This window comes from Nyctibius grandis, chromosome 8, assembly GCF_013368605.1.
Source record: "Nyctibius grandis isolate bNycGra1 chromosome 8, bNycGra1.pri, whole genome shotgun sequence".
NCBI lineage: Eukaryota > Metazoa > Chordata > Aves > Nyctibiiformes > Nyctibiidae > Nyctibius > Nyctibius grandis.
This window is the reverse complement of record NC_090665.1, coordinates 12,764,450-12,787,520: the sequence shown is the minus strand read 5'-3', so window position 1 is coordinate 12,787,520 and position 23,071 is coordinate 12,764,450. Positions and strand designations below refer to the sequence as shown.

The following is a 23,071-nucleotide window of genomic DNA, read 5'->3' as shown; positions in this document are numbered from 1 at the left end:
CAAATTAAGTTTTCATTGCAGATGAAGAGTGGGAAACACTGCTGACAGCCAGCTCAACGGGCTGATGAAACAGCAGCCCCAGGGAGACTGTTCAAAGGCTCTTTTGGTTATTTAATGAAGTGTGGTTGAGTTTTGACCCCTCAGCTTCAGCGCCTGAGGTTTTCCATGAGTGTTTTAGGTCTTGCTCCTATCCCTGAGCTCATTGACTACTCAGAGAATTTTTTAAATCATATTTCCCTAGATTTGTAATGATTTTCTTTCTTGCCATGCGAAAGGCCGTGCAACCGACAGAACAAATTCATCACATGGTGAAGCTAGGAGAGGGACCGAGGCCAGAAGCCCACTGGAAGCACTGGGAACAGGAGGGGACCTCAGCCAGCTTGGACAAACCACCTCCCCAGGCACCGCCTGGTGAACAAGGCTCCGTCACTCACCAGTTCCCACGGCACTTGTAACAACAGCAGGTTAAAGAAATCAGTTTTATTTGGAGAGAAGGGACTTGTCTTAAAACTTTTGACCAAGTTCTTTTAAACCACAGTGGATTATGCACCGTACTGCACGGCACACTCCTGCACTGGGCGGGGCTCCTGTTGCCCTCATTAGCAAAGTTTTATCCTTCACAAAATGCGGGCTCGCTCCCCCTTCTCCAGAGGTTCCCGTCAGGAGCATGGCTTCTCCCCTCACCCTCCCTCCCTCCCAGCCCCTGGCCGGGGACCTGCCCTCCCGCACCCCACCCCAGCAGCAGCCCTGTGGCAAACACAGCCACAGCTGGGGAAAAGCAATGCCAGAGAAACACATTTTCAGCTCCACCTCACAATTTAAATTAAGGAGAAGGACCCGGGCAGGCAGCCCCCAGCCGCTGCTCTGTGTGTGGCCGCAGGTCCCTGGCTCAGGTCACCAGCACCGGTGGTATTGCTGCAGTCCTCCGTGCTGGCATGGGGCTGACGGTGAATGACACCACGTCAGCCTGCGATACTGTGAAAATGTCTTAGCTGAGGCTGCAGTGAGCTTGTTCTGTGGGCCCAGCACCGGCGGTGCTGCCAGCCTCTTGGCTAGAGCACGTAGAAGTCGTTGTTGTTCGACAGGTCGCTGTAATGGCAGAGGGCGAGTGCGGGAGCCTGCGCCGGCGGGGGCTCGGGACGACTCCTGCCCTGACCCCCCTGTGCCGTGGGCCTGCCCGAGCCCTGCTTGCAGAGATGAGTGTCCCACTTGGGCTCAGCCACAGCCCGGTGCTTGCGCTTGAGTCTGCTGCCGCCATTGCAGCAGGTCCCACAACACCGGCACGTCAAGAAGTGCTTGGCTCGGTGTTTGGCCTTTGTCCCTCCGGGAGCGAGAGCCTCTGCCATGGCGCCCTGTGGGTCGGGCTGCCCTTTCAACCGGCTCCTTCTCCTCTGGACGGGGTCCAGGCTGATGTCCGACTGGGAGGAGCAGCTCTCGTTCCAGCCGGCGCCGGCGCTCAGGCTGCGCAGCGGCAGGGCGAGACGCAACGCCTTCCAGAACTGGGAGCCAGAGCGCTTGGACTTCTCCCCCTTCCAGGTGACGAAGGAGACAGACTCCTTCAGCTGGAGGATGCTGGGGTGGGTGCACTGCAGCGGTCTGTACTCCACCACGATGAGCTTGGTGGCGATGGCGTTCTGGCACATGATGCCCAGCTTGAACTCCAGGAGGCTGATGCTCTTCTCCGTCAAGTAATCGGGACTCAGGACCACGATCATCCTGCGGCTCCTCTGGATGAAGTCAAACACGGCTTCGGTGGTATCTAGGAGCGCAAGGGCAGAGGAGTTGGGGTGCACAAAGGGGTGGAAGCAGGGAGAGAAAAGCCGAAGGAAGCTGTTTGGTGCCATACCTGCACAGATCCCCCTTCCCACAGAGGGAAACCTGCTGCAAACCCAGGGACTTTTGACCTGCCCACGCTCCTGCTGGCAGGGTCTGCAGGAGCAATAGTGTTTTTACTTTGCAGTGGGTTTTTGAGAAGGCTGAAGTGGTAACCAAGAAGCCAGGATAGCTGGATAAGCCAGGACTGTACTCTGACTTCTGCCCTGCACAGCATCACTGCTGCCCAGGGGAGTGCAGGCTTGTGATAAAGGGCCAGTCTTGTTCGGGAACCACCTGCCCACCACTCTAGCAGCCCTTTGCATCAGGGGAACAAAGTCAAGCAATCATGTCATCATGCCACAGCTTGTGCTGCCAAGGGAGAGACCCACCTCCCTCCCTCTCATGCTCTCTCATCTAGAAATGGAAGCCTCCAAACTTAGAAAGCAAAAATCTTAGCCTTAAACCTCTCCATCAGTTCCCCTAGCTGTGATGGGGGGGTCAAAGTACTGTCCTTCAAAGCATTTATTGGGATTAATTGCAGTTTGTAAAGTTCAGCAAGATGCTTAGCTGGAATGGTGCCAGGCAAGGGCAGCATCTCTTTTATTATGAACATTGAAAAGCAGCAAACCTGAAGGATGTCCTTGGACTTGTATCTATGGCTTGGGATGCAGTAAGCTCATTAAAGGTGTCATGGCTAATGGGCGAGCAGTGGAAAGGATGGGACTTAATAGGGCTGTGGCACTTAGCAAATTAGCCCAAGCTGATTAACAGAACTGTAAAAACTTAAAAAAAAACCCACCCACTTACTGAGTGCTGGTGCCTGAGATGGGGAGGGGCTGCGGATAAGGTGGTGTTCAAGCAGGACAGAGAGCACTGGAATAAAAGCTCTTGCACACTCAGTGAGAAAAACCTTATAGGAATGTCTTGCAAAGAACTGTTCTGGGGAGAAGAGCTACCTGCTGCTTCCATCACCTTTCGCGCTGCTAAAGCCTTGATTCCTCAGTCTGGAGACTCGCCTCCCTCCCTGCCAGTGGAACACTGGCCTTTTATATAAATAAAAATACTGCTCCTTCCCTGCAATGGCAATGCCTCTTCCAGCACTTGCCTGACTCTTTCCTTATCTCATGTGTTGCACCTGGATACATCTTATTTTAATACCATACAGAGCAATACTTTTTTTTCCAAAGATATATGACTAGCTGTAAAACTCATTGTCACTAGATTATTTGGGGACCAAGAACTTGGGATAGGAAAAATGATTGAATAATAATATCCTAATGGAGAAAGCAAGGCACTGTTTGGTTCTTTAACATAATACTGGAATTTAAATCAAACTATTTGGAGTATTTTTTTCTTGTATACAAGGTTTGGGGGGATTTTCCTCTCCAACACACACAGGAAAACACTGATTCATTGAAACCAAAAGTAGATGGTAAAGTCAGTTCTGTCAGAATTGTCACTTAATGTGAAACATTCTTAGCACCCTATTTCAAAGGCACAAAGAATTGGCAGCAATCTCCCAATTTACCGAGTCCAGACCTCATTCAAACCTTTCTATAACTGATTAAGATCTATTTTGAAATCAGCCAAGCTTCAACATTTTGTGAAAGAAATAGCTCCTTTGCTGGTTTGAAAGGTCTTTCTTTTTGAAACTGGAATCCCAGAATCACAGTGAAACACAGGCAGGAGCAGCCCCTGGGAGGTCACCTATCCTACCTGCCTGCTCAAAAAGAACAGGTGCAATTAACATGAATGATTCCAACAATCCTGAAATGAAATGTTTTGATTGAGCTGAGAGTGATGGCCTGCTTTCATCAATTTTGAATTTGCAACCATTTTTGAGACTCGACATTTTTTTGGCAGGGAAAATGCTCAAATTCCCAAAGATAGATTTTGTTTCTGAGAACATGATGCTTTTAGACTTGGCTGACCAGGATATCTTGGGATGTTCAGTTTACAGTGTAATCCCAGCTCACGAAAAATCCTGAGTGGCCACTTCCCAGCGTGCAGGCAGGATGGTCCCTCCCAGTGACACCAACAGCACACGATGGGACAGGCAGCAATAATGCTGCGGGGGTTTGGGTACCACAGAGCTGGGAATTTGATACTCTTGGGTATCTGCTTTATACTAAAAAACTTTCATCTTCACTACATGGTTACAAAGGACACCGCATATTTTTGTTGGTTTAGTTGTGTCTCCCCTAATGCACCCCAGAGATGTAACAGAGGAATCTAAAAGCCACACATTTGTCCCAGCCCAGTAAAAGCTGGGGGGGTCATAGATCCCACACCCCATAGTCCCCAAATCCATAGATTGTCACAAGTACTCATTGTGGTAGTGGTCTGGAAGTGGTAGGCTCTCTCTCAACTTACCTGCTAGCATGCAAACACGGGAAAAAGCCAAGAAAGTGGCTTGGATGAGAAAATCTGAAGCTGAATTAACATTTTCTAGCCAACTACCTCAGAGGTGATGGGCAAAGCAGCCTAAGAGTGAGTTTGATTTCTGTGGTTAGAGCAGATTTCCGAGATTTCTGTTCAACATTCTGGCTTGGTTTCGTAAGCAAAAGGGTGGTGTTTCCTTCCTATCTTTCTGTCTTGTGATTGCTGAGAGAGTGATCTTTGGGTCAGAGACTTTCTGTATGTGCAAGTCCACTGCTGGGTGACATCTGAATGCTGCATGTCACTGTGTTTCTGCTTGCATGGCCTCGGTAGCAGTGATGGTGCCTCAGGATGTGAGCAGGCACACCATGAAACAGCCAGGAAAATGTCCCCCTCTTAAGGATGTGTCCCCAAATGATCTTGATGCTTGGACTACACACAGTCATCTTTTTTTAATGGCCTTTCGCAGACGTAATGGGAAGGAAAATGACACTTGTGAGAAATGCACAAGGACTGAAATGCAAAAGTAAAAATGTTTTATTGAAAAGCAAAATAAAATAATACTGACACTTCACAGACCAAATAACACAAAGGCAAAAACATACAGAAAAGAGCAGGGAAAACTCTGCAACAGCTGTACAACATCAAATGGCACGGAGGGGAAGGTATTTTTTCCAATTTGTGCCATGCTGTTTCCCCATGAAATAACAATGAGGAACTTTGTATGAGCTGCATATTGATAAATGATAGGTTAGAGAACAGAAACTCAAATGAATCAACTGAACTAGACAGATGCTGTGACAGAATCCCATAACGGAAACCACATGTGGCATAGGATGAAACTGCAGGCGTGTTTGAGGTGCTTTGCAGATCTGCATTACAGCTGGGACTGGTGTTTACCCCTGGCCTGACAGCTCCCAGTAAAGCCAGTGGTAAAGCTCCTGGGAAAGAGGACCCTGCTCCAGCGCTTTTCCTTCCACACTGCTCCCTCCAGACCTCTCAGGCCCCCTTCAGACCATCGCACCTTTTGCCTCGTGGGTGCTCTGCTGCTCTCAGTAATCCCGTGCTGAGGTTGCAATGGCACCAAGGGCCACTGGAATGTATGCCAGAGAAAATCCTGGTCCACCGTTCATTTGGAAAACTCTTTGAATAAAATCAGCAAAATAAATGAGGTGGATTTAACTTCCTAAAATAATCAGATTAACTAAAATATCAGCAGAAGTTCTCTTGGTACCTCAGCCAAAAGTGAGATGTGATGTGGTGAGGTCTGGGATGTTAATTGGATTTATGCATATTTTTGAGTCAATTTTTTAAAAATTAAATTGGAATCTGACATGGTTCTGCTTTGGCCTCGGGGCCTTCCCTCTGCCTGCAGATCTGGCAGCCGATTACAGGGATGCTGAAAACACAAATAAAAAGGTGAAGCTGGGCAAAATGACACGGTTGCAAGGGCTTCACAAAGCTGAGCATGGTTTTGGAGCGCTATCACCTCATACAAATGAAGCTTTCTGGAGCGTGGGAAGCAGCTCTGCCCCTCCACAGACAGCCACAGTATAAAAGCTCGTAACAGCAAAGCTTTTAAGCATCTCTGAGCAGATGAGGAGCTCCACTGCCTTTGGTGAAGCTGACTGCAATTTTACCTGCTTAAAGCAAAGCTTACTTGGAAGGGAGGGTGAAGAGGAAGGTGAGAAAGAAGCTCTATTTTTTCCCCATGTTTGTACAGTACCTACCCAACAGCATGGGTCCCCCCCTGCCCTGGGATAACATTATTAATCATAAGATGCTAAGTGCAAGGGGCTTTACCAGCGCCAGGACTCAGCCCCACACCGTTAAGGCTGGGCTGTTTATTGGGATGCCCTCAAACCTCCCTGCTCAGCTGGGTCAATAGTGCATAGACTCCAAATTGTAGTGCTTTTTTAATGTCATTATGAACGGCTATGCTTCACTCGCCGGACACCAGCGGAGTGAAAGCATGAGTCAGAGGTGGCTCAGGAACAACCATTATCGACAAAAAATAAGCACGCACTTAGTGTGCGTAATACTGAATTCCACAATTAAGGGGGCAGGCCCTTGCATTGGGAGCTGCAGGGGTATGGAGACACCCCCAGAGCTTGTAGTTTTATGTGAAAACATTGTGAACAACAGTACCAGTCAACGCCAGCGTCCTGCTGTGCTTTGGTCCATCCTACAAGGGAAGGGACACTCCCCTTCTCGGTCTGAAAAGCCTGTCTGCCAGAGTTAACTCACCAGGTCCTCTCCTGTGCCTGCTGCCTCCCATTGAAGCAAGGACTGGTAGTCAGTGGGTTTTTTTATATTTCCATTTTGTGCAAATGTTGCAGAAGCTGAGATACATCCTCTGTTCTGCAACTCTGGGCTGGAAACAAGATGGATGTAGACTTGCTTTGTAAAGCCAAGGCTAGTTTAAACCTGAGCCCTGAATTATTAGCGGTGATGTTGTTCATACCCAGGCAAAGAACACTGAGTCTCCATAGAATCATGGAATAGTTTGGGTGGGAAGGGACCTTTAAAGGCCATCTAGTCCACTCCCCCTGCAAGAAGCAGGGACACCTTCAACTAGATCAAGTTGCTCAGAGACCTGTCTAACCTGACCCCACATGTTTCCAGGGATGGGGCATCTACCACCTCTCCGGGCAACCTGTTCCAGTGTTTCACCATCCTCATCATAAAAAATTTCTTCCTTAAATCTTGACTGAATCTACCCTCTTTCATTTTAAACCCATCACCCCTTGTCCTGTCGCAACAGGCCCTACTAAAAAGTCTGTCCTCATCTTTCTTGCAAGCCCCCTTTAAGTATTGAAAGGCCACAATAAGGTCTCCCCAGAGCCTTCTCTTCTCCAGGCTGAGCAGCTCCAGCTCTCTCAGCCTTTCCTCCTAGTCTTAGCCAGCTGAACAGAGCTAGTACTTTTTAATAAGTTCAAATAAGTTTGTAAGGTCTCCTGGGAAGTTGGACATATATCCAGTGTCATCCCAGAGGCCTCAGCAGCACCTTGCATGATGCCTTCCCCCAGCCAGCAGCACAGAGACAGTAGGCAGTTCAGTAGTAAATTGGGGTTCCTTGCAGTGCTTGTGAAGTCCCTGAGTTTACTCTACAAAGCATCATCTCTCAGACATGCTGTATGGCCTGTACTAATGAGAGATTGCCCCTGGATTACGAGCATTACAGCCCTGAAGGATCTGGGGCACTGCAGAATCCCAGAGACTGACCACTTATTAGTAGAAATGCTACAACAGAAATATCACCTAGCAGAGTATATTTTGTAACTGTTTTGTAACAGCCATTTCACATTGCCAAACTATCTGAAATGTGGGGAGCAAAGATGAGAAGCCTCAAGAGTCTACACTTCCCCCACTGAAGCAGAAATCTGTGATCCCACAGTGATCAGGACTATACAGATAGGACATGTATGAAAGGCTCTATACTGGAGCCACTTTTCAAACTATTCCCCAGCCTCTGCAACAGGGACCAACAACCAGGAAGGAGTGAAGCAGCTTAGGAGAGGACAGGAGCTCTGCCCTGGGTGCTAACGAAGGTCCCATAGGAACTGGCTGGAGGAGTACTGGCCTATAAAAATACCACGCTATCACAAGATGCTGGCTGCATCCCACTTGGATAGCCCCAATTTACACCCTGAGCCCAGGGCTTGTGTGGTTGATGACAAGGATGTGAATTTGCAGAGATGAGGCATAAGCATCTTTGGTCTCTCTACTGCCAGAGCAGTAGAAAAGCTGCAGGGAGGCATGACTGTCCTCTGAAATGCTTGGGACACAGTCCTTCATGGCAAAAACCCTGAGTTCCTTCCCCCTCCCTGGCCTAACCTGTGGAAATTTGGGGTTTGTTTTGTTTTGTTTTCTGATGGTGTCAAACATTTTTCAGGGATATGTATAAGCTCATCAAGGCTCAAACTCCTGCTAATTTTTTTCACTGGCATTTCCACCTGCAGCTGCTTCCAGAACCTGCCCTTTGGGAACTTGGATTTCTCGCCTTTCCATTTAATGACAGTCAAGGCTGCCTTGGCCTGCTTCAGCTCCTTCACTTTGCTCTTCTTGATGGCTTTGTACTGCACTAGAATGACTTTGATGTTGCCCTTGGAGGCCATATTCTCTAGACCAGCCTTGAGCTCCAGCAGGGCCTGTGTCCCCTGCAAGACGTAGTTGGGGCTCAGGACAACAAGGAGACGTCGGCTTTTCTGGATGAAGCTCAGGGTTTCGTCTGTGACAACTGAGAGAAAGAAACATTGAAGTGGTTAGTGATGGCTGAGACCATGCTGCTGAGCTGCTAGTGTGACGCCAGGTGTCTCTTGAAGGAGACAATAAAACCCCTTGGAGGCCCTCTCTAGAGACTATACTGGTGCTTCCCAACCCTGCAAGCCATTCCAGGTAGGGCCTCCTACACCGTGGCTGGTACCCACTGACCCATACAGTGACATCTTCTACTTCCAATCCTAGGCTGCCTACAGATGTGTTTCCTCCTCCCCATGCTACATGGAGGTGCCTACACCTAAAAGGCACTGTACTACACGGCAGTGACACCACCCAATGCTATGAGGATGCCATGTGGCCAAGAGAACTGCTCTGATAGGCTCACATTTAGCTTCCTTCTAGTGAGAGTGGAAAAAGAGGCTCTCCGGAGCAAAGCAGGAAAACTGCCAGCTGGACAACACATGACCTCAAGGAAAAGACAGCCAGAAGAGGCATCGGCAAGCCCCAGTGCCTACACTTACAGCCTCCTCTGGCAGATATCCAGAATGACTCTGGGTAATCCTTTCACCCTTCCTGCCTCAGTTTCCCCACAACAAACACACAATAAGTATCTACACCTTTCCTGAGTGTCCTCATTGGTTAATTTGCTTTAGAAATACTACCACCATCCTAACTCCTGTTACTCATCCAGCTGTTCCTGTTACTGTCATCAATGAAAGCAGATTTGAGTGTTTCTAGAAGTGACAAGTAAACTGCTCTGAGGACTTTTAATGAAGTGTCCCAAGAGTGACACCATTCAAGCTGGAGACACATGCAACTATGTATCCTCTTTGATTTTCTAACATCTGCAGGTAGACTGTCCTTAGCCACCTCTCTGTAATTAATGTGAAAATTCCTTGTAAGTGTGAATCCTGGTGCTTGCACTCTCTGCTGCAGGATCTCCCACGCTTCACTGACAGGATCTCCCACGCTTCACTGACAAGGGAACACTCTTGACTGGTCAGAAAATACAATGGAGAATAAAATAACACTGACAGGCAACTTCATTTAGCTGTCAAGCACGTTTGATTAGTTCCCGTCAGCAAACTTGCAGGATAATCCATCTCCCACTGTTTCTTCATCAAGGACAACATAACTCTCTACTCATGACACAGATGCACACTCTGGAGGCACGACACCAGCTGCCAAAAGCTATTTCCATGCCCGCCGTGCTTCCCCAAGAAGGAGGTTAGTCAAATCCTAGCTGAGAAGCAACAGGGAAGCCCCAGCAGTGTCGCAGATGGCAGTGCAATGACAAGCCACCCCAGCAGTGCTCTGGTGACCTGGTGCTGGATTAAGGCTGGGAGCAACTGCCAGGGTGAGCGGGGATGGGAGCGTTCCAGGGGTGAGGGTGAAGGGCAGGGAGCACAGGAGAGCTGCACTGGGAGGAAAATGAGGGTCTCCAAAGGGGAAGGATGGCAAGAAGTGGCAGAGGGAACAGGAGGGAGATGTATGCCTTGAGAAACAACTGGTGAGAACAGCTCAGAGCAAACCTGCTCTGAGTCTGGCACTGGCATCAAGCAAACAGAGCCTGGAGGGGGCCCTGCCATGTCATCCAGGCTCTCTCTAGAAGGAACAGCACCAGGATTGCAGCTGTTTCTCTGTCCTGAGGCACATCCATTTACTTGCCCTCAAACTTAGGGGTGCTGTGTCCTGGCAACGACCTAGGAGATCAAGATAACAGGTCCCAGACTGATTCTGCTCCCTCTGTCACACAGCTGGGCTGGGACTCCAGCAGTCCCTCCTGTCCTACCCAAAAGTGCCCCCAATGGACTTTATCAGCACAGGTTCTGTCATCAGTGGGGTCCTGACCCAAAGCCCATGAATTCAAAGTGGGGCAGTCTGCACTGGCAAAAACTCAGGCTTTTAACTTTTAGTAGGCGTCAGGGATCATACAGCCAACTCAGGCCCCAGGACACGGGAAATTGAGAGTGTTGCCTAGATTTGTGCCCTTGCTGTGGCACCTGTGTGACCATATGCATATCTGGAGAGTTGCACAAACTTCCGTTCTTGGTAATTCCCTGCATCCCTCCAGCAGATGCTGTGTCCAGAACCTTGTATGATTTAACTTGGAACAGTGAAGAAAAAAAAAAAAATCTACATCTTAGTGAAAAGATAAGTCTCACTACCTGCAACAAAGTACTCTTAATCATAGCAACTTAATTGTATGCCTTGTTAGACACAGACTCTCTAATTAATGAAAGCGAGTGGGAGGCGTTCTGGGAGGGCACATTACCTTCTCACTGACATTAGCACGGTGCTCTCCACACCTCCCTGAAGCAGACACTCCTGGTTTTTACAGCCAGTCACCATTACCCTATATGAGCTACCAGTCTGGCCCAGTATCACACTCCTCCTGCCTCTTTTCTTCCTAGTCTTGACTTTATCCCCCCCTTTTTTTTTTTAAAGGCAGCTCAGAGGGTTTGCATCAAGGTCAGTGGTCTGGTTCCCTCGTGTTGATAGATCAATCACTCCTGCACATCACTCCTGGGGAGAGCAACTGAAATGACCAACAACCACCACTTGCCCACCGCAGCCTTTTTGGTGGCCTGGAGCATCTGTGGCATTGTCACGTGAAGCATAAACATTAGAAGATACCAACAAGAGATAGTTAATGGAGATGAATTAAAAAACAAAGGATAAAGTTAACCTGGACAGGCCAGTTCTATCAATTATCCGTCCCTCAAAGAACAATAAAGAGAGGGTGCACACGGAGCACAGCCCCCTGTGAAATACTCACTTCCCCCGGGGAGGCTGTCTCTGTCAAAGATGCACAGCTTGTACCCAAACTCATTCTCCAAGACGCCCCGCAGTGTCAGCAGCACAAATTCCTCCTCCTCTGCGTTGCGCGCGTAGGACACGTACACATCGTACTCCTTCCCGTCTGAGCGTTGGTAGCGCAGAGAAACACAAACGGCAGAAGACACACTTGTGACATTACACATGCTGAACCTTTGACTTGCTTCACAGGAAAAGCAGATACGAAGGCTCGCTTTGAGCCCAGGCACTGTAGGTTAAGACCCATCGATTTCCATAGTTACAAGACAGCAGCGCTGCCTCTTTGACTACCCACCCTGAAAGTGTAAGTACACAGACACTGCTGGGTCACTGAAGGCACAAGACGGCAGCAAGATGACCAACCCATTTCATCCAGTGTCCTTTTGTCTTTTGACATCTCTTCCTTTGACATTTCTTCCTCTCATTGCTGTCTATCCACATGAGCAGTCCCACCAGACAGAGACTTGCACCCTGCCTACACCCTCCAAGAGCTGCTGCGCCCCTTTAGCGGGTTGACACCACAAGCTGCAAGCCCTCCTCATCCTACAGAGGAAGAAATGTCACCTCAGAGTCCCAAGAGATGAACTCCCAGTAACACAGGGAGGCTGTGGAAGAACTGAGGACAGAAGAGTGATTTTCAGATCCATCATTTTGGATGCCTTCGCACTTTTTAAAGCAAATCACCCTGGACTCGTGAATCCTTACCTAGAGTCACTAGAGAAACCAGGGACTTGGTGAAACCTGATGACTTATCTTGACCATCTAGATCAAATAAAACAGCTAGCCATCAGCAGGGCAGTGTCCCAGAGAGCCTGACATGTCCATGCTTCACTTCTGCAGAGAATGCAGAGGACTTCTCTCTCTTTTCCCCTGACCCGAGCCTGACTCCCTCTTGCTCCAAAATGACCCACGCAGCTGAATGCAGGTATAGAAATGGAAGGTCAAAATCATTATGCTGTGAAGAGGGTTAAAAATAGCTTATATGAAAACTCACTCCTATATGAAAATGAAGGGTCTGGCCTGTAGCAGGATAAAATAAATGCAAGCCCTTGAACTCCTTACCTAGAATGGTTTCATCTGTTCCAAAATGAGCCCGATAGAAGAGGACCATTTCAAGCCAATAAACATGATAGATGACTATCAGCACCACAACGAGCAGGATGGTTGCCCCCAGTCCACAGGCCAGCTCCATGGTATACTTCGGTGCTACAATTGGGTTTGAAAAGAAAGACGGGGTCTGGTTTACAGAACAGGTTGGGCCTTCATCTAAGCAGGAACAAGCTTGTGTCACATGCAGGCAAACACCCCAGGGGAACAGCCAAGAGCCAAGCTGGCCCTTCAGAGGAAGGTGGCCAAGCCAAGGCTTTTCTGGCAGGACAAGTGATGGTTGGCCACCCTGGTGTCCCCATTCTGGGTTACTAGGTCTGGTTGGTCTGGCAGAGCAAGTCAAAACACAGGCTAGGCTTCTGTCTCCGAGCGAGATCCTGGGAGCAGCCAGATGGTAGAATGACCTGTTGATGGAAGCCACCTGCACAGTCCAAAGCCAGCTCATGAACATGACCTTCTCAGCAGTATATGCAAACTCTTGGGGCAACACAACAGCACTTACTTCTAGGAAAACCAGCCAAAGCTCACCTGCAGCAAAATAAAGGCAATGGCCACCATTTTCCCTCCCCATCAAACACACACAGTTCTTGTGGCTTGTCCCAGACTGACAGCAAGGATATAACTAGCCATGGCCTGATTGTTTTCTACCAGGAAAGAACAATCAGAGTTCATTAAAGGAAAGCTGAAATGCTTGCAAACAAACAGTACAATCTGGGGACATCAAGCCAGAACATAACAGGCCCCCCTCCAACTCATAGAGTGTCTATGACGTTACTGCTGCTTCTTTGTATTAAGGACAGAAAATAACCCATTCTAACTGTATCCCTGGGCAACTCCATTTTTATGGCGATTCAGGTGACAGCTGACATGCACACTGGCAAACTGCATTATAAAAGAAAAAAAGTGAGTGGAAACATCACCAAATTCCAAGATTTAATAAGTTTTATTAGAAACTGAATTACAAAAAAGAAAATGGAAGGAATTTAACAACTTTCATTAGGTGATGAGCAGCAGAAGTACATGAGAAGGAGAGGGAAATCATCCAGAAAAAGCAGGAAACATATAACCTAATGTAATGAAAAGAGTTGGAGCCAACATATATAGCTACTTGCTAAAAACTGGAAGACAAGTGCTGAGGGGTTAGGTTCTGGCATGCTTGATGTTCCTATGCACAGTGGGGTGGTCTGCAGTGAGCTTAGCTTAAGGTTGCTCTGCCAGCAGTGGAACAGAGCAGAAAGGAGGGCTGGTGAGTAACCAGGTCTGCTTAGAGCAAACCTACTCAACTGACCAGGAGCAGACAGGGGAGGAAGAGAGAGGATGGTATAGATCAGTCCACTAGAAAACAGCATTTTGGCACTGCCATATAGAGAAAGAATCTGGAGATTTTAGATTCACTTCTGCTACATGTACAAACGTTATCATCCCTTAAGAATTATGTGTGTAGGATGAACACACTGGCAGATGATTTCAGCCTTTCTCAGATGTGTGTTTGGTCTATTGTTCTTTCCTAATGATCCAGAAAAGGTCTGTCTCAAAGGAATGGGACTAAAAAGGAAGGAGGACAAGTACCAAGAATGAAGAGAAAGAGCTCTTCCAGTAAAGACCTCTGTGAGCCTCCACATGTTAATAGGGCAGAGTTGGCGGAAGAACATGTCTGGCATGAGCTACACAAGGCAGGGCAGCATCCCTTATGGGAGAGGGGAGGTCTGACCTACAGTAAGCAGGTGTTGAAGCTCTAGATGAGGTTGATAAGGAGGTAGAAATATCCACCTTAATCAGGAAACTTCATATACCTATAGTGAAGACTCATTTCTTATTACTGAGAGGTGGGTCTGGGAAACAGGAACAAAATCTTTGATGAAAAGATGTAGGAAAAAACCCCACACTGAACAGAGCTGGATCAGTCCATACCATCCACGCTGAGATGGCTGTATCTAGACTGGAGCATCATCATAGCAAGGAGTAAAACCAGAGCGTCGTGGTCAGACTGTCTCACTCCCTGAGCAATGCCAACGCGTGCAGTCTGCCTTTTGGAGGATGCCAACTGGTAGCTGTTGCGTCACGCAAAACCCTCAAGCAATCAAGTAATCTGAAATAATTTCAAGCAGCCTGACCCTCAGGTCTGCTTCAACTGTGGTACGTGGATGGGATGAGAACAACAGGTCTATCCACCCCTCTCTCTCTGCAGGCACTTGACCGTGGCAGGGCATGTGTGACATGCGTCCTTTGTTCCCTGCCTCCAAGAAGTGGTGCAGTTTGACAGCAATGATACAGCAGTGCGTACAGAACAGTGTGTGTTGGGGAAAAAGGCCTGATGGAATTATTTGTTTCCCTACTGTTTTTCAGGGTGAGGCTCAAGGCAAGACCGACAGCTGTCTCTGAGCATGCCTCATTTCACATTCATGCTCTGCAAGTATTTTACCTTTTATGCGCACTATGGCCTGGCTATGGTCCTCGCCTTTGGCATTTCTGGCATAGCAAGTATAATTCCGTTTCAAGTCCTCTGGTGCGGCTTTTGCAACTGTTAGAGTCTTTATGACAGTTTTGTCTTCAAAATCTCTAATAATTTCACTGTAAGAGAAAAAACAGAGCATTACATATGTGAAACTGCAGCAAGTTCTTAGCGACAAATACTCCTTTCCCTGATATAACCTGACTCTTTCTTTAAAAAAAACAAAACACCTAAATTGATATTTATAAATCCATACACACTTCAGATTTTAATACAGCTGCAACTGTTCCTTTATTTGATTTTCCTTAATATTTACTTTGCCACTCAAATTTCTCATTGCAGCTGTGTCACATTGCATTTTATAGATAAAGGAAGTTCTTGCCTACAAAGCAACAAGATCTCATGAACTCAGGATTCAGAGCCACATCACATTCCCTGTGCAATCCTGGATGAGTCATTTTGTCTCCCTCTGCCTGAATTGATCATCTGCAAAATGGGGACAATAGTATTTCCTTTTGCCTTTCCTTTTTCTACGTAGGTTTGGAAACTGATTGGGGCAGCAACTGCCTTCCACACGTAATTCAGCACCCAGCAAATGGGACTCTGAACCTCATTTGGGTTCTTCATGTAACTGAATCTCTATTCCTCCTAATCAATACTATGTACATAATACTACATTTTTGTTTTCAGCTTCTGTCTTTTGAAACATTTGTTACTTATGCTATTTGGGAACATTCCTCTAAATAAAATTGCGTCTGTCCCTGTTTCAGAAGTCCCACAACACCACCAGCTGTTGGCACCACTACCAGAACCTGAACAAGTGATGATGTTAACTGGTAAACAAAGATCCCTCAAATCTGTCTGTAAAAGACACTGTCCAGGTCTGGAGGTCTCCTCCCTGGAGCTCCTGGTGCTCATCATGGCGTGGTGCAGACACAGGGGTTTCTGATTAACAGGGAAGTGGGGGACTCCCTACTCCCTTGCAAGGGAAAATGGGACTGCCACATGTCTGTACCCACACTCCTCTTCAGGACCCAAGAGGGGGCTAGATACAAATGAAGGTTCACATTACTGTGTTACCTTTGTGTGACTTTTATCTTGGGGTCCATGATGTCATCTGTATTTTTCCCATCTATGGTCCACCACACCTCAGTCCGGGAGTCCTTCAGGAAGGTGAAGAAGACCTCACAGGACAGAACAAGGTCATCTCCTGAGAAGAAAGGACCATGATGAGGTATTGCAAAGCAGGAACAGCATCACCCTGACTTTTGCGCTTTCCAGCAATCCTACCAGGCTGAGCCCTGCCTCCCTTCAGAAGGGAATGAGGCCAGCATCTGCCTTCAGACATCTGATAACAGTTTAACACCCCAGACATGTTGATTTATGACAGATAAATAAATAGGAAAAAATACCCTGCCTTCTCAAATTCCTTGTTACAAATTCCTTGACTGCACCAAGTGACCCGCCCAACGGGAGATGCTCCATGCCAACCACTTCCTTGGAAAGCCAGTCAGTGTTAACCATTCCCACTGCACAAGGGACAGATGCCATAAAGCAAAGGATCCAGCTCCACAAAAGCATTTTGGTGTGGGAACACTTGTTCAGGCATTTAACTTGCCCTCAAGATCAGGCTTGGGTGTGTGAATATCTTTGTGATCAGCCCATAAACGATTTTATCTTACAGAGTGACTATGGAAGCAGTCTGACCTTCTGAGCCAAAAAAGCTGTGCTTTAAAGTGAAGACTCTGCTGCTAATCATCATCATTGGCACCACATTTATTACAGCACTGTAATGGGACATGTTCCATTCAATATAGGGAATTGCTCCAAAGACCCATCAGTCTAAACAGATGGGGTGGGGGAAGGGGTGTGGTACCCTGTTACACAATGCTTAGAGGCCAGCAAAAGGAGAGCTATCATTAATTAGCAAGTAATCAGCCAAAAAGTGAGAGGAGATGAGCAAGAAGTGGCCAGAAGGCTGAAGCCACTGAGGGGCTGAATGAGGGAGGATTAGAGCAAACCACAGCCAGGGACAGGGCTGAGACAAGGTCCTACAGGAATTTCTCTAAGCAGCTGAGGGTCCCCATTTCATCTGCTCCTGCAGCTGCAGTCTTGCATCTCTGTGCCTGAATATCTATCTATATTTGTGCTTGCAATGTAAACTTTTAAAGCTGTGCTCTCCTATTCCGGCATTGAAAACTGGCACCCCACACTGTCTGCCAGGCAACTTGTGGCAGCTCATGTGGGCTGCGAGGAAAAGCACCAGGGATGCAATGGAAGGGGAGAGCTTCTGTGCCTGGCTGGGTCTCCCCATCCCGGCAGGCAGGCTGCCAGGGCAGTGACAGCAGGCAGCAAGTGTTGCAATTTACCTGCTTCCAGTTCGTAGACAATCTTCTCATTTGGAGAGATGAATTGTGGTGGCAAGGCCTTGTTCGGAGATCCTACGGGAGAGAAGAGAGAGCCCCGCACAGGGACCCGGAGTTCATGAGAACCTGGGGTCCTTGCAGCCTCGCTCATGATGCCCTCATGCCTTGCTGCACATGGCCCGATCTCACTTGTGATACAATCCTGCTGCAGAGTTCCATGCAAAGAGAAATCTGATCTTAGACCTCAAACTCAGGGCCAGTCCCAGATTTTGAGCCTCCTCCAAAGTTTAGGTAAGTCTAGATACAAGTTTTTGGGCCTCTCACATCAGAAGAGCTCCATACCCCTCTCATCTCCTACAAGGCACAACTTGTACCAGTTTCTTTTTACTGCTGCTTCTAAAAAAGAAAACACAAACATAATCTCCTGCCACAAGTATTTAATTCGGCTCTTAAAGCAGCAGCTGCCATGGGACTCAGCATGTGCTCTACTGTTCACTAGGTTTTTAAGCTCTGTCTACAATTCCCCGGCAGGTAGGCTGAGCCCTTGTGCCTGGGACGGATCTGTCCCAAGCACTGGGCTGGGTAACTGGAGCCCTGCCTGGCTGATCAACAGTCTCAACCTCAGCACACCAGGCTTTGAGATTGCAAGAAGATCGAGGAAAGTTGGCTATCATGGGACAATCCCACAAATAATGAAGAGCAAAGGGCACTGGAGACAAAAATAAGCAAGAGTGCCAGGGTTATGCATTCACATGCCAGCAGAGGGTAGCCCTGGCCATCTCATGGGCTGTACCTCACCAGCCTAAGCCTGGTCACCCTCTGTGTTGTTTGGGGCATTTGACATGGTGGTGGGTAGGACCTCCAGTGAAACACGTCCTGGGCAGTCACATTAGGCTGACCCTATCAAGCAAAAATACATCAGGTCAGTTGGGTAATGCAGATTGAGCACAACCACAAATGGATCCTGTGACAGACTCTAGCTGTTATCTACACTTCTGCAGTTATCGACCCGTATTTTTTACACATTTTAAAGTCATTCTTACCCACCACCTTCATGTTTATGGTTCTGGTGAGATTATAGGTTCTTCCGTGGTCCTTGAACGTCACAATACAAGTGTAATTCCCTTTATACACACTGCGGACAATGCCGATGACAAGCCTGGGCCCTTGGGGGTATCGCTCATAGAAGCCATCCACCAATCTGCAGTTCTGGAGTCAGGCAGAAAAAACACTTGAGTTTGGGGATTCAAAAGTAAACATTAGTTTAAAAATGCTACTACAAAGATCTGTTTTTAAACTATGACTATGATACTTGTGATTGTGAGGTAAGTTGGACCTAAATACCACGAACTTTGAGCATGTTGGAATACAAACTGGTATGTTCACCTTGAAAATGAGGTGATGAAGCAGATGACCCGAATAGTTTTATTCCACCTTAAATACAGACAATTTTATAAAGAGAGATCTCTGACCCAGAAGTACATTTGCAATCAAGGTGAGCACCTCAGCAGGGAAAAGAGTGAAAGTAAAAAGAGACGGGAAGAAAATGATGATGTATTCACAAATGGATACTAAGACCAAAGGACACGTCCCTCGTTGATGTCGGCGTGTCTAACTCTTTTGGGACTAATCAAGCTACCCTGACTGACTTCATTTGAGGATGAGGTCTCAAAACTAGCAACTGGCAAATGAGAATCTGTAGTACAGAAACCCTAATAATTCTTCTCTTTCTGTCAGGCTCTGCCAAGTACCAAGCTAGAGATCCCTTTTCAGAAAGGGAGTTATGCAGATGACATCTTGATTATCATAAAACCCAAAGATGTGCCCATTTTCTAGGAGATTACTTCTGAATGGTACATTTCCAAATCAGATACATCCTAACGGGGCAGTTTAAGACAGGGGTCATATACCACTTTTAGTGACTTTTATTAGGCATGGGATGACTTGCTGCCTGAAAAATTACTTCCATGGGGCTTTTTGTTTCATTCTGCTAATTGATTGTTGAGAAGTGAATTTCAATGCATGGTACAAGTAAAGCATTTCAACTACTGGAGTGAAACTGCTCCTCTTGGATACAAAAGTAAGTTTTTCTTGAAGGGTTTTAGAGTTGTTTTTTTTTCTTTTGGTGTGTTTTTTTATTATTTTTGTTTTAAATCAGCAGATATATTTGTTGCCAACTTTCTTTATTATTAAATTCACTCATACAGAACCTTCTATCTAGAAATCCAAAAGCACTTTATAAGCAGTTAGAGAATTCAGTTCCATAACCCTCTGGCTGCACATCCCCTGAGAATTCTTATTCTCTCTTGACTAAAGGCATCCACCTAGACAAAAACACTGAGGTCAAAATTTAATAACATTGAACAGTAATTCTGTAGGCAAGAGCCTGAGGATGGCTGGAGACAGCCTAATGGAGCAGCATGGAGGGTGGGGTAGGGACGTCTCCATCTTCAAAAAAGAGGTTTGCTGAATTATGTCAAACAGGGCACCCATGGTCTTTGCAGAGGCCTGATGTACAACTTCCTTGCCTGACCTCAACGGATTTCAGAAAGGATGCTGTTCTCATTAGCAAGTGGGTTTTTTTTTTTGTGCACACAGCAGGTCAGCTGTACTGTCCACAGCTGAACTGGGGTTCCTAAATCCCTGCTAGAGTATTCTCCACTTGTGCACATCGGTCAAAAAAGTTTCAGTGTTAGCTCTCAATTTCCTTCCAAGAACAGTTTTACCCTTGAACTCAACGGAAACAAAGCTCTTTAAATTTAAGCTTCATTAACAGCTTCATCACTTGGAAGACTCAAACATAGCTCCACAATTCTCATGCCAGCCATTGCTTTTTCTGATACAACAGTGCATTCCCCCACTGCCCAAACAAGTCCTTCTTACCAAGTACCACTTGACAGTTGGTGTTACACTAGCAGGGTAAAAACCATCGATATCTGGACATATGATCTTCTCATTAGCATTCTCCAAGTAGAACATCTCCTCAGCGGGTTTTATTGAATGGCTCACACAAGAGTGTTGGTCTTTCGGAACAACCTCCAAGGGGAATGCAACTTTGCTGCAGTAGGTTGTATTTCTAAGGATAGAGGAGGATAGGGCTGATTAGTTAAAACTTGTTTACTCCTACAGCAGTGGAATGAAATAAAAATCACATCTGCAATAACAAGCATCATAGTGCTGATGAGGTATATACAGCCTTAATTGACTAATTTATAAATGGGAAAGAAAACACCATCAGAGATGGCCACACTAGCTCAGAAAAGCCTATAAAGATGACTAACAAGCAACATCCACTCCCCTGCTGGTAAAGCAGATAATAGGGTCAAAGACACGATGAACAGTATCATCGTGGATATTGTTATGTGAGGAATATCAAAAAGAGCTCTTGTGCTCAGTGCATAGCAGATGCTATGTTCATTTTGTACCACACTTAGAGACCCACTTAATTTCCTAGAAGTCTGAATCTCATGAATCTTTGCCAAATTAGCACGCAGTCAAAACATTACCCCTGCATCTGAAGTTATTTTTACTCTAGACACACAGATCACTTCTTAATGGTGAGTGCCTGTGGATTTTGCCATGGGCCAAGCAATAATATTCTCATGGACACTTGCAGCTAGCAAGGAGAAGTATGCTCATTAGTGTTTGCAAGGCTCCAAGCATTATTACAGTGTAAATTGGCTGAGCACTGAGCGGTCTTATAATTGTAACATTCTTTTCCCATTAATGCTTATGTAAATTATCATCTTCCTACAGAAAGATCTGGTGCTAACAGCATAATTTTCCCGCTTCCATGAAATCCTTTGATTACACTGAAGACATATAGAAGCTGCACCACACAACCTACCTGAGCATGCACGTGTAATTCCCCGTGTCATTGAGAAATGCAGGCCAGAACCAAAGGGTGTCTTTCTCCTTACTGATGTGATTGTCTGGGAGACGAAAATTAATGGGCTCCTCCAGATCCCGGTCCTGCCCAATCCTGTACCAGATCAGGGTTAAGCCAGCAGAATGGGCTGTGCTGTAGTTGTACTTCAAGAAGGACTCGAAAAGCGGGCATTTGATCTTGGCAGGTTCTCCATCATAAATCTGGATCTGTTTCATGGTGTCCACACCCCAGTCATCGCAGCGTTCTGCAGCCAGGAAGAACAACGTACGTTAGCTTACAAGTCTGCAGGAAAAAAAAACAGTTCTGCCCATATTCCCCACAGCCCTTGGTCCTGTCCCCATTAAAATCAGAGGCAAAAATGTAGTCCTTTCAGTGGAAGCAAACTGAGCTTTTATAAAGCAGAGCAAGGATATTGGGTTCATTTCTAAAGAAACTGCAAACCTCTACTTTCATTTGTGCACCTCCTACATTTCTTCCAAGTTATTTATCCCCAATCAGCACAAGAGGACAGGACAGGACATTCCTGCATAACACCAGGCTTCCTAGAGAGCTCCAAGAAAATTCAGCCCTAGAATCTTGTGTGGGAAGATAAAATTTGCATGAAAACAATACTAGAGGTGTGTGTGCATCCATGCACAGTGACAGGTAATGTGGAAATAGAGGTGTGGAAATCAGAGGGAAAAAAAATAACAATGCAAACATCCACTCTCCCTTAGAGCTATCGGCCACTGCCCCTGCCAGAAGCAGCTGGACTGTGGGTTCTGGGAGCGAGGACTGTCTGTCCTTTGATGGATTCACGCAATGCCTGCGCACGCTATGGTAACACAAAGAGTACAAGCACTAATTAGAGATACGTAGCAACTGTTTATAGTGAAGTTTGGGAAGGGAGGCTAAGGGGCAGAAGAGACAGTATGTAGGAGGTGGCAGCACGTTCTCTTGGGGAGCAGCTGGCAGCCTCCAGGTGCAAGCCCCAAGCACAGTTCAATAGGCTCAGCGTGGCTCACAGCAGGCTCAGGCTGACACAGAAACTGGGCAGCACGAGAAAAAGCTGTGCAGTGCTCTATTTTTTTTTTAATTTATTCTTGTCATTAGTGACTAGTTTCAGGACAAACAGCACAGTCAAAACCCATTTCTCTTCCGAGTGCTCCTTTCCACTCCATTCCTCCCACCCATCAGGATGCCCAGTCACGAAGGGACTCGGTGCAAACAAAGCACGGTACCAGGGTGTCAGCAAACCTGAGAGCAACCCGCGCTGCCGGTGCTGGCTGAGACGCACGGAGAAGCTGCTATTGCTGCATCCCCCGTCCCCCCGCACCAGCAAGGCAGAGCGTGGCACAGCATCTCTTGTAGCTGCTGGGAGGCATCAGCTAGGGCAGGCTGACGTCTGAGAGCCCGAAATGAGCTGAACAGGAGAGGGGTGTGTTGCCTGCAGCGGTGTCTCAGTATGTCACAGGCACACCAGAGACAACAAGGCAAAGCCTCTCCAGTTTGCAGATATTAGAACTCAGAGCGAGAGGAAAAACAGAATACAATACGCTCTTTGAGCCCAATTCTTCTGAACTGACTTCACAGGCCCAAAGCAGGATTTCTGGCATTTTATCTTCCTTAAATAGACAGTGGGATGTAGCTTGGCTCTAAATTCATACTTAATTAAAAAACGCAGAGATAAACCTTTGAGAAGATGGGCCCACAGTACTCAAAGGCAGCAATGCTAACTCCTGTGGCTCAGCAACGGTTAGTCACAGTTAGGAGGAATCTGGGCCAGCAAGAATAGAAATGTTTCCTGGCCGGTTTACACATAAATGTAAATGCAAACTGCACTGCTCCTCCCGTGGTATGCCAAACACCCATACGACAGAGTGCTGCTTTTGCAGGAAGAGAGTGAATTGGGCTAGGAAGAGGTAGTGAAGCTACCCAGAGTACGAGTATTTGCTAGTAGGAACCCCAAACCCAAATGGCTGGACAGTGCCATCTCTCATCATCTAAGAAAGATGTAGATATTTCTTTCAAATCTGCACAGCATCA

The 23,071-nt window shown here is 46.9% G+C and overlaps 1 protein-coding gene across 2 annotated transcripts in view; it reads right to left on the bottom strand.

Annotated features, from left to right (window-relative positions):
• Window positions 1–1,052: 1,052 nt before the first annotated feature.
• IL1RAP (interleukin 1 receptor accessory protein) overlaps window positions 1,053–23,071 on the bottom strand; it is a 47,921-nt gene continuing 25,902 nt past the window's right edge. Inside the window, exons 3-11 of one of the 2 annotated variants that reach the window (XM_068406063.1) lie at window positions 21,005–21,290; window positions 20,041–20,233; window positions 18,201–18,366; window positions 17,161–17,232; window positions 15,872–16,001; window positions 14,762–14,910; window positions 12,295–12,438; window positions 11,195–11,338; window positions 1,053–1,759 (exon numbers count right to left, since the gene is read on the bottom strand). In XM_068406063.1, the coding sequence (XP_068262164.1) occupies window positions 1,053–1,759; window positions 11,195–11,338; window positions 12,295–12,438; window positions 14,762–14,910; window positions 15,872–16,001; window positions 17,161–17,232; window positions 18,201–18,366; window positions 20,041–20,233; window positions 21,005–21,290 (1,991 nt within the window). Of the gene's footprint in view, window positions 1,760–4,764; window positions 8,435–11,194; window positions 11,339–12,294; window positions 12,439–14,761; window positions 14,911–15,871; window positions 16,002–17,160; window positions 17,233–18,200; window positions 18,367–20,040; window positions 20,234–21,004; window positions 21,291–23,071 lie in introns of those variants that run through there. The other variant, XM_068406064.1, reaches the window with a different exon arrangement.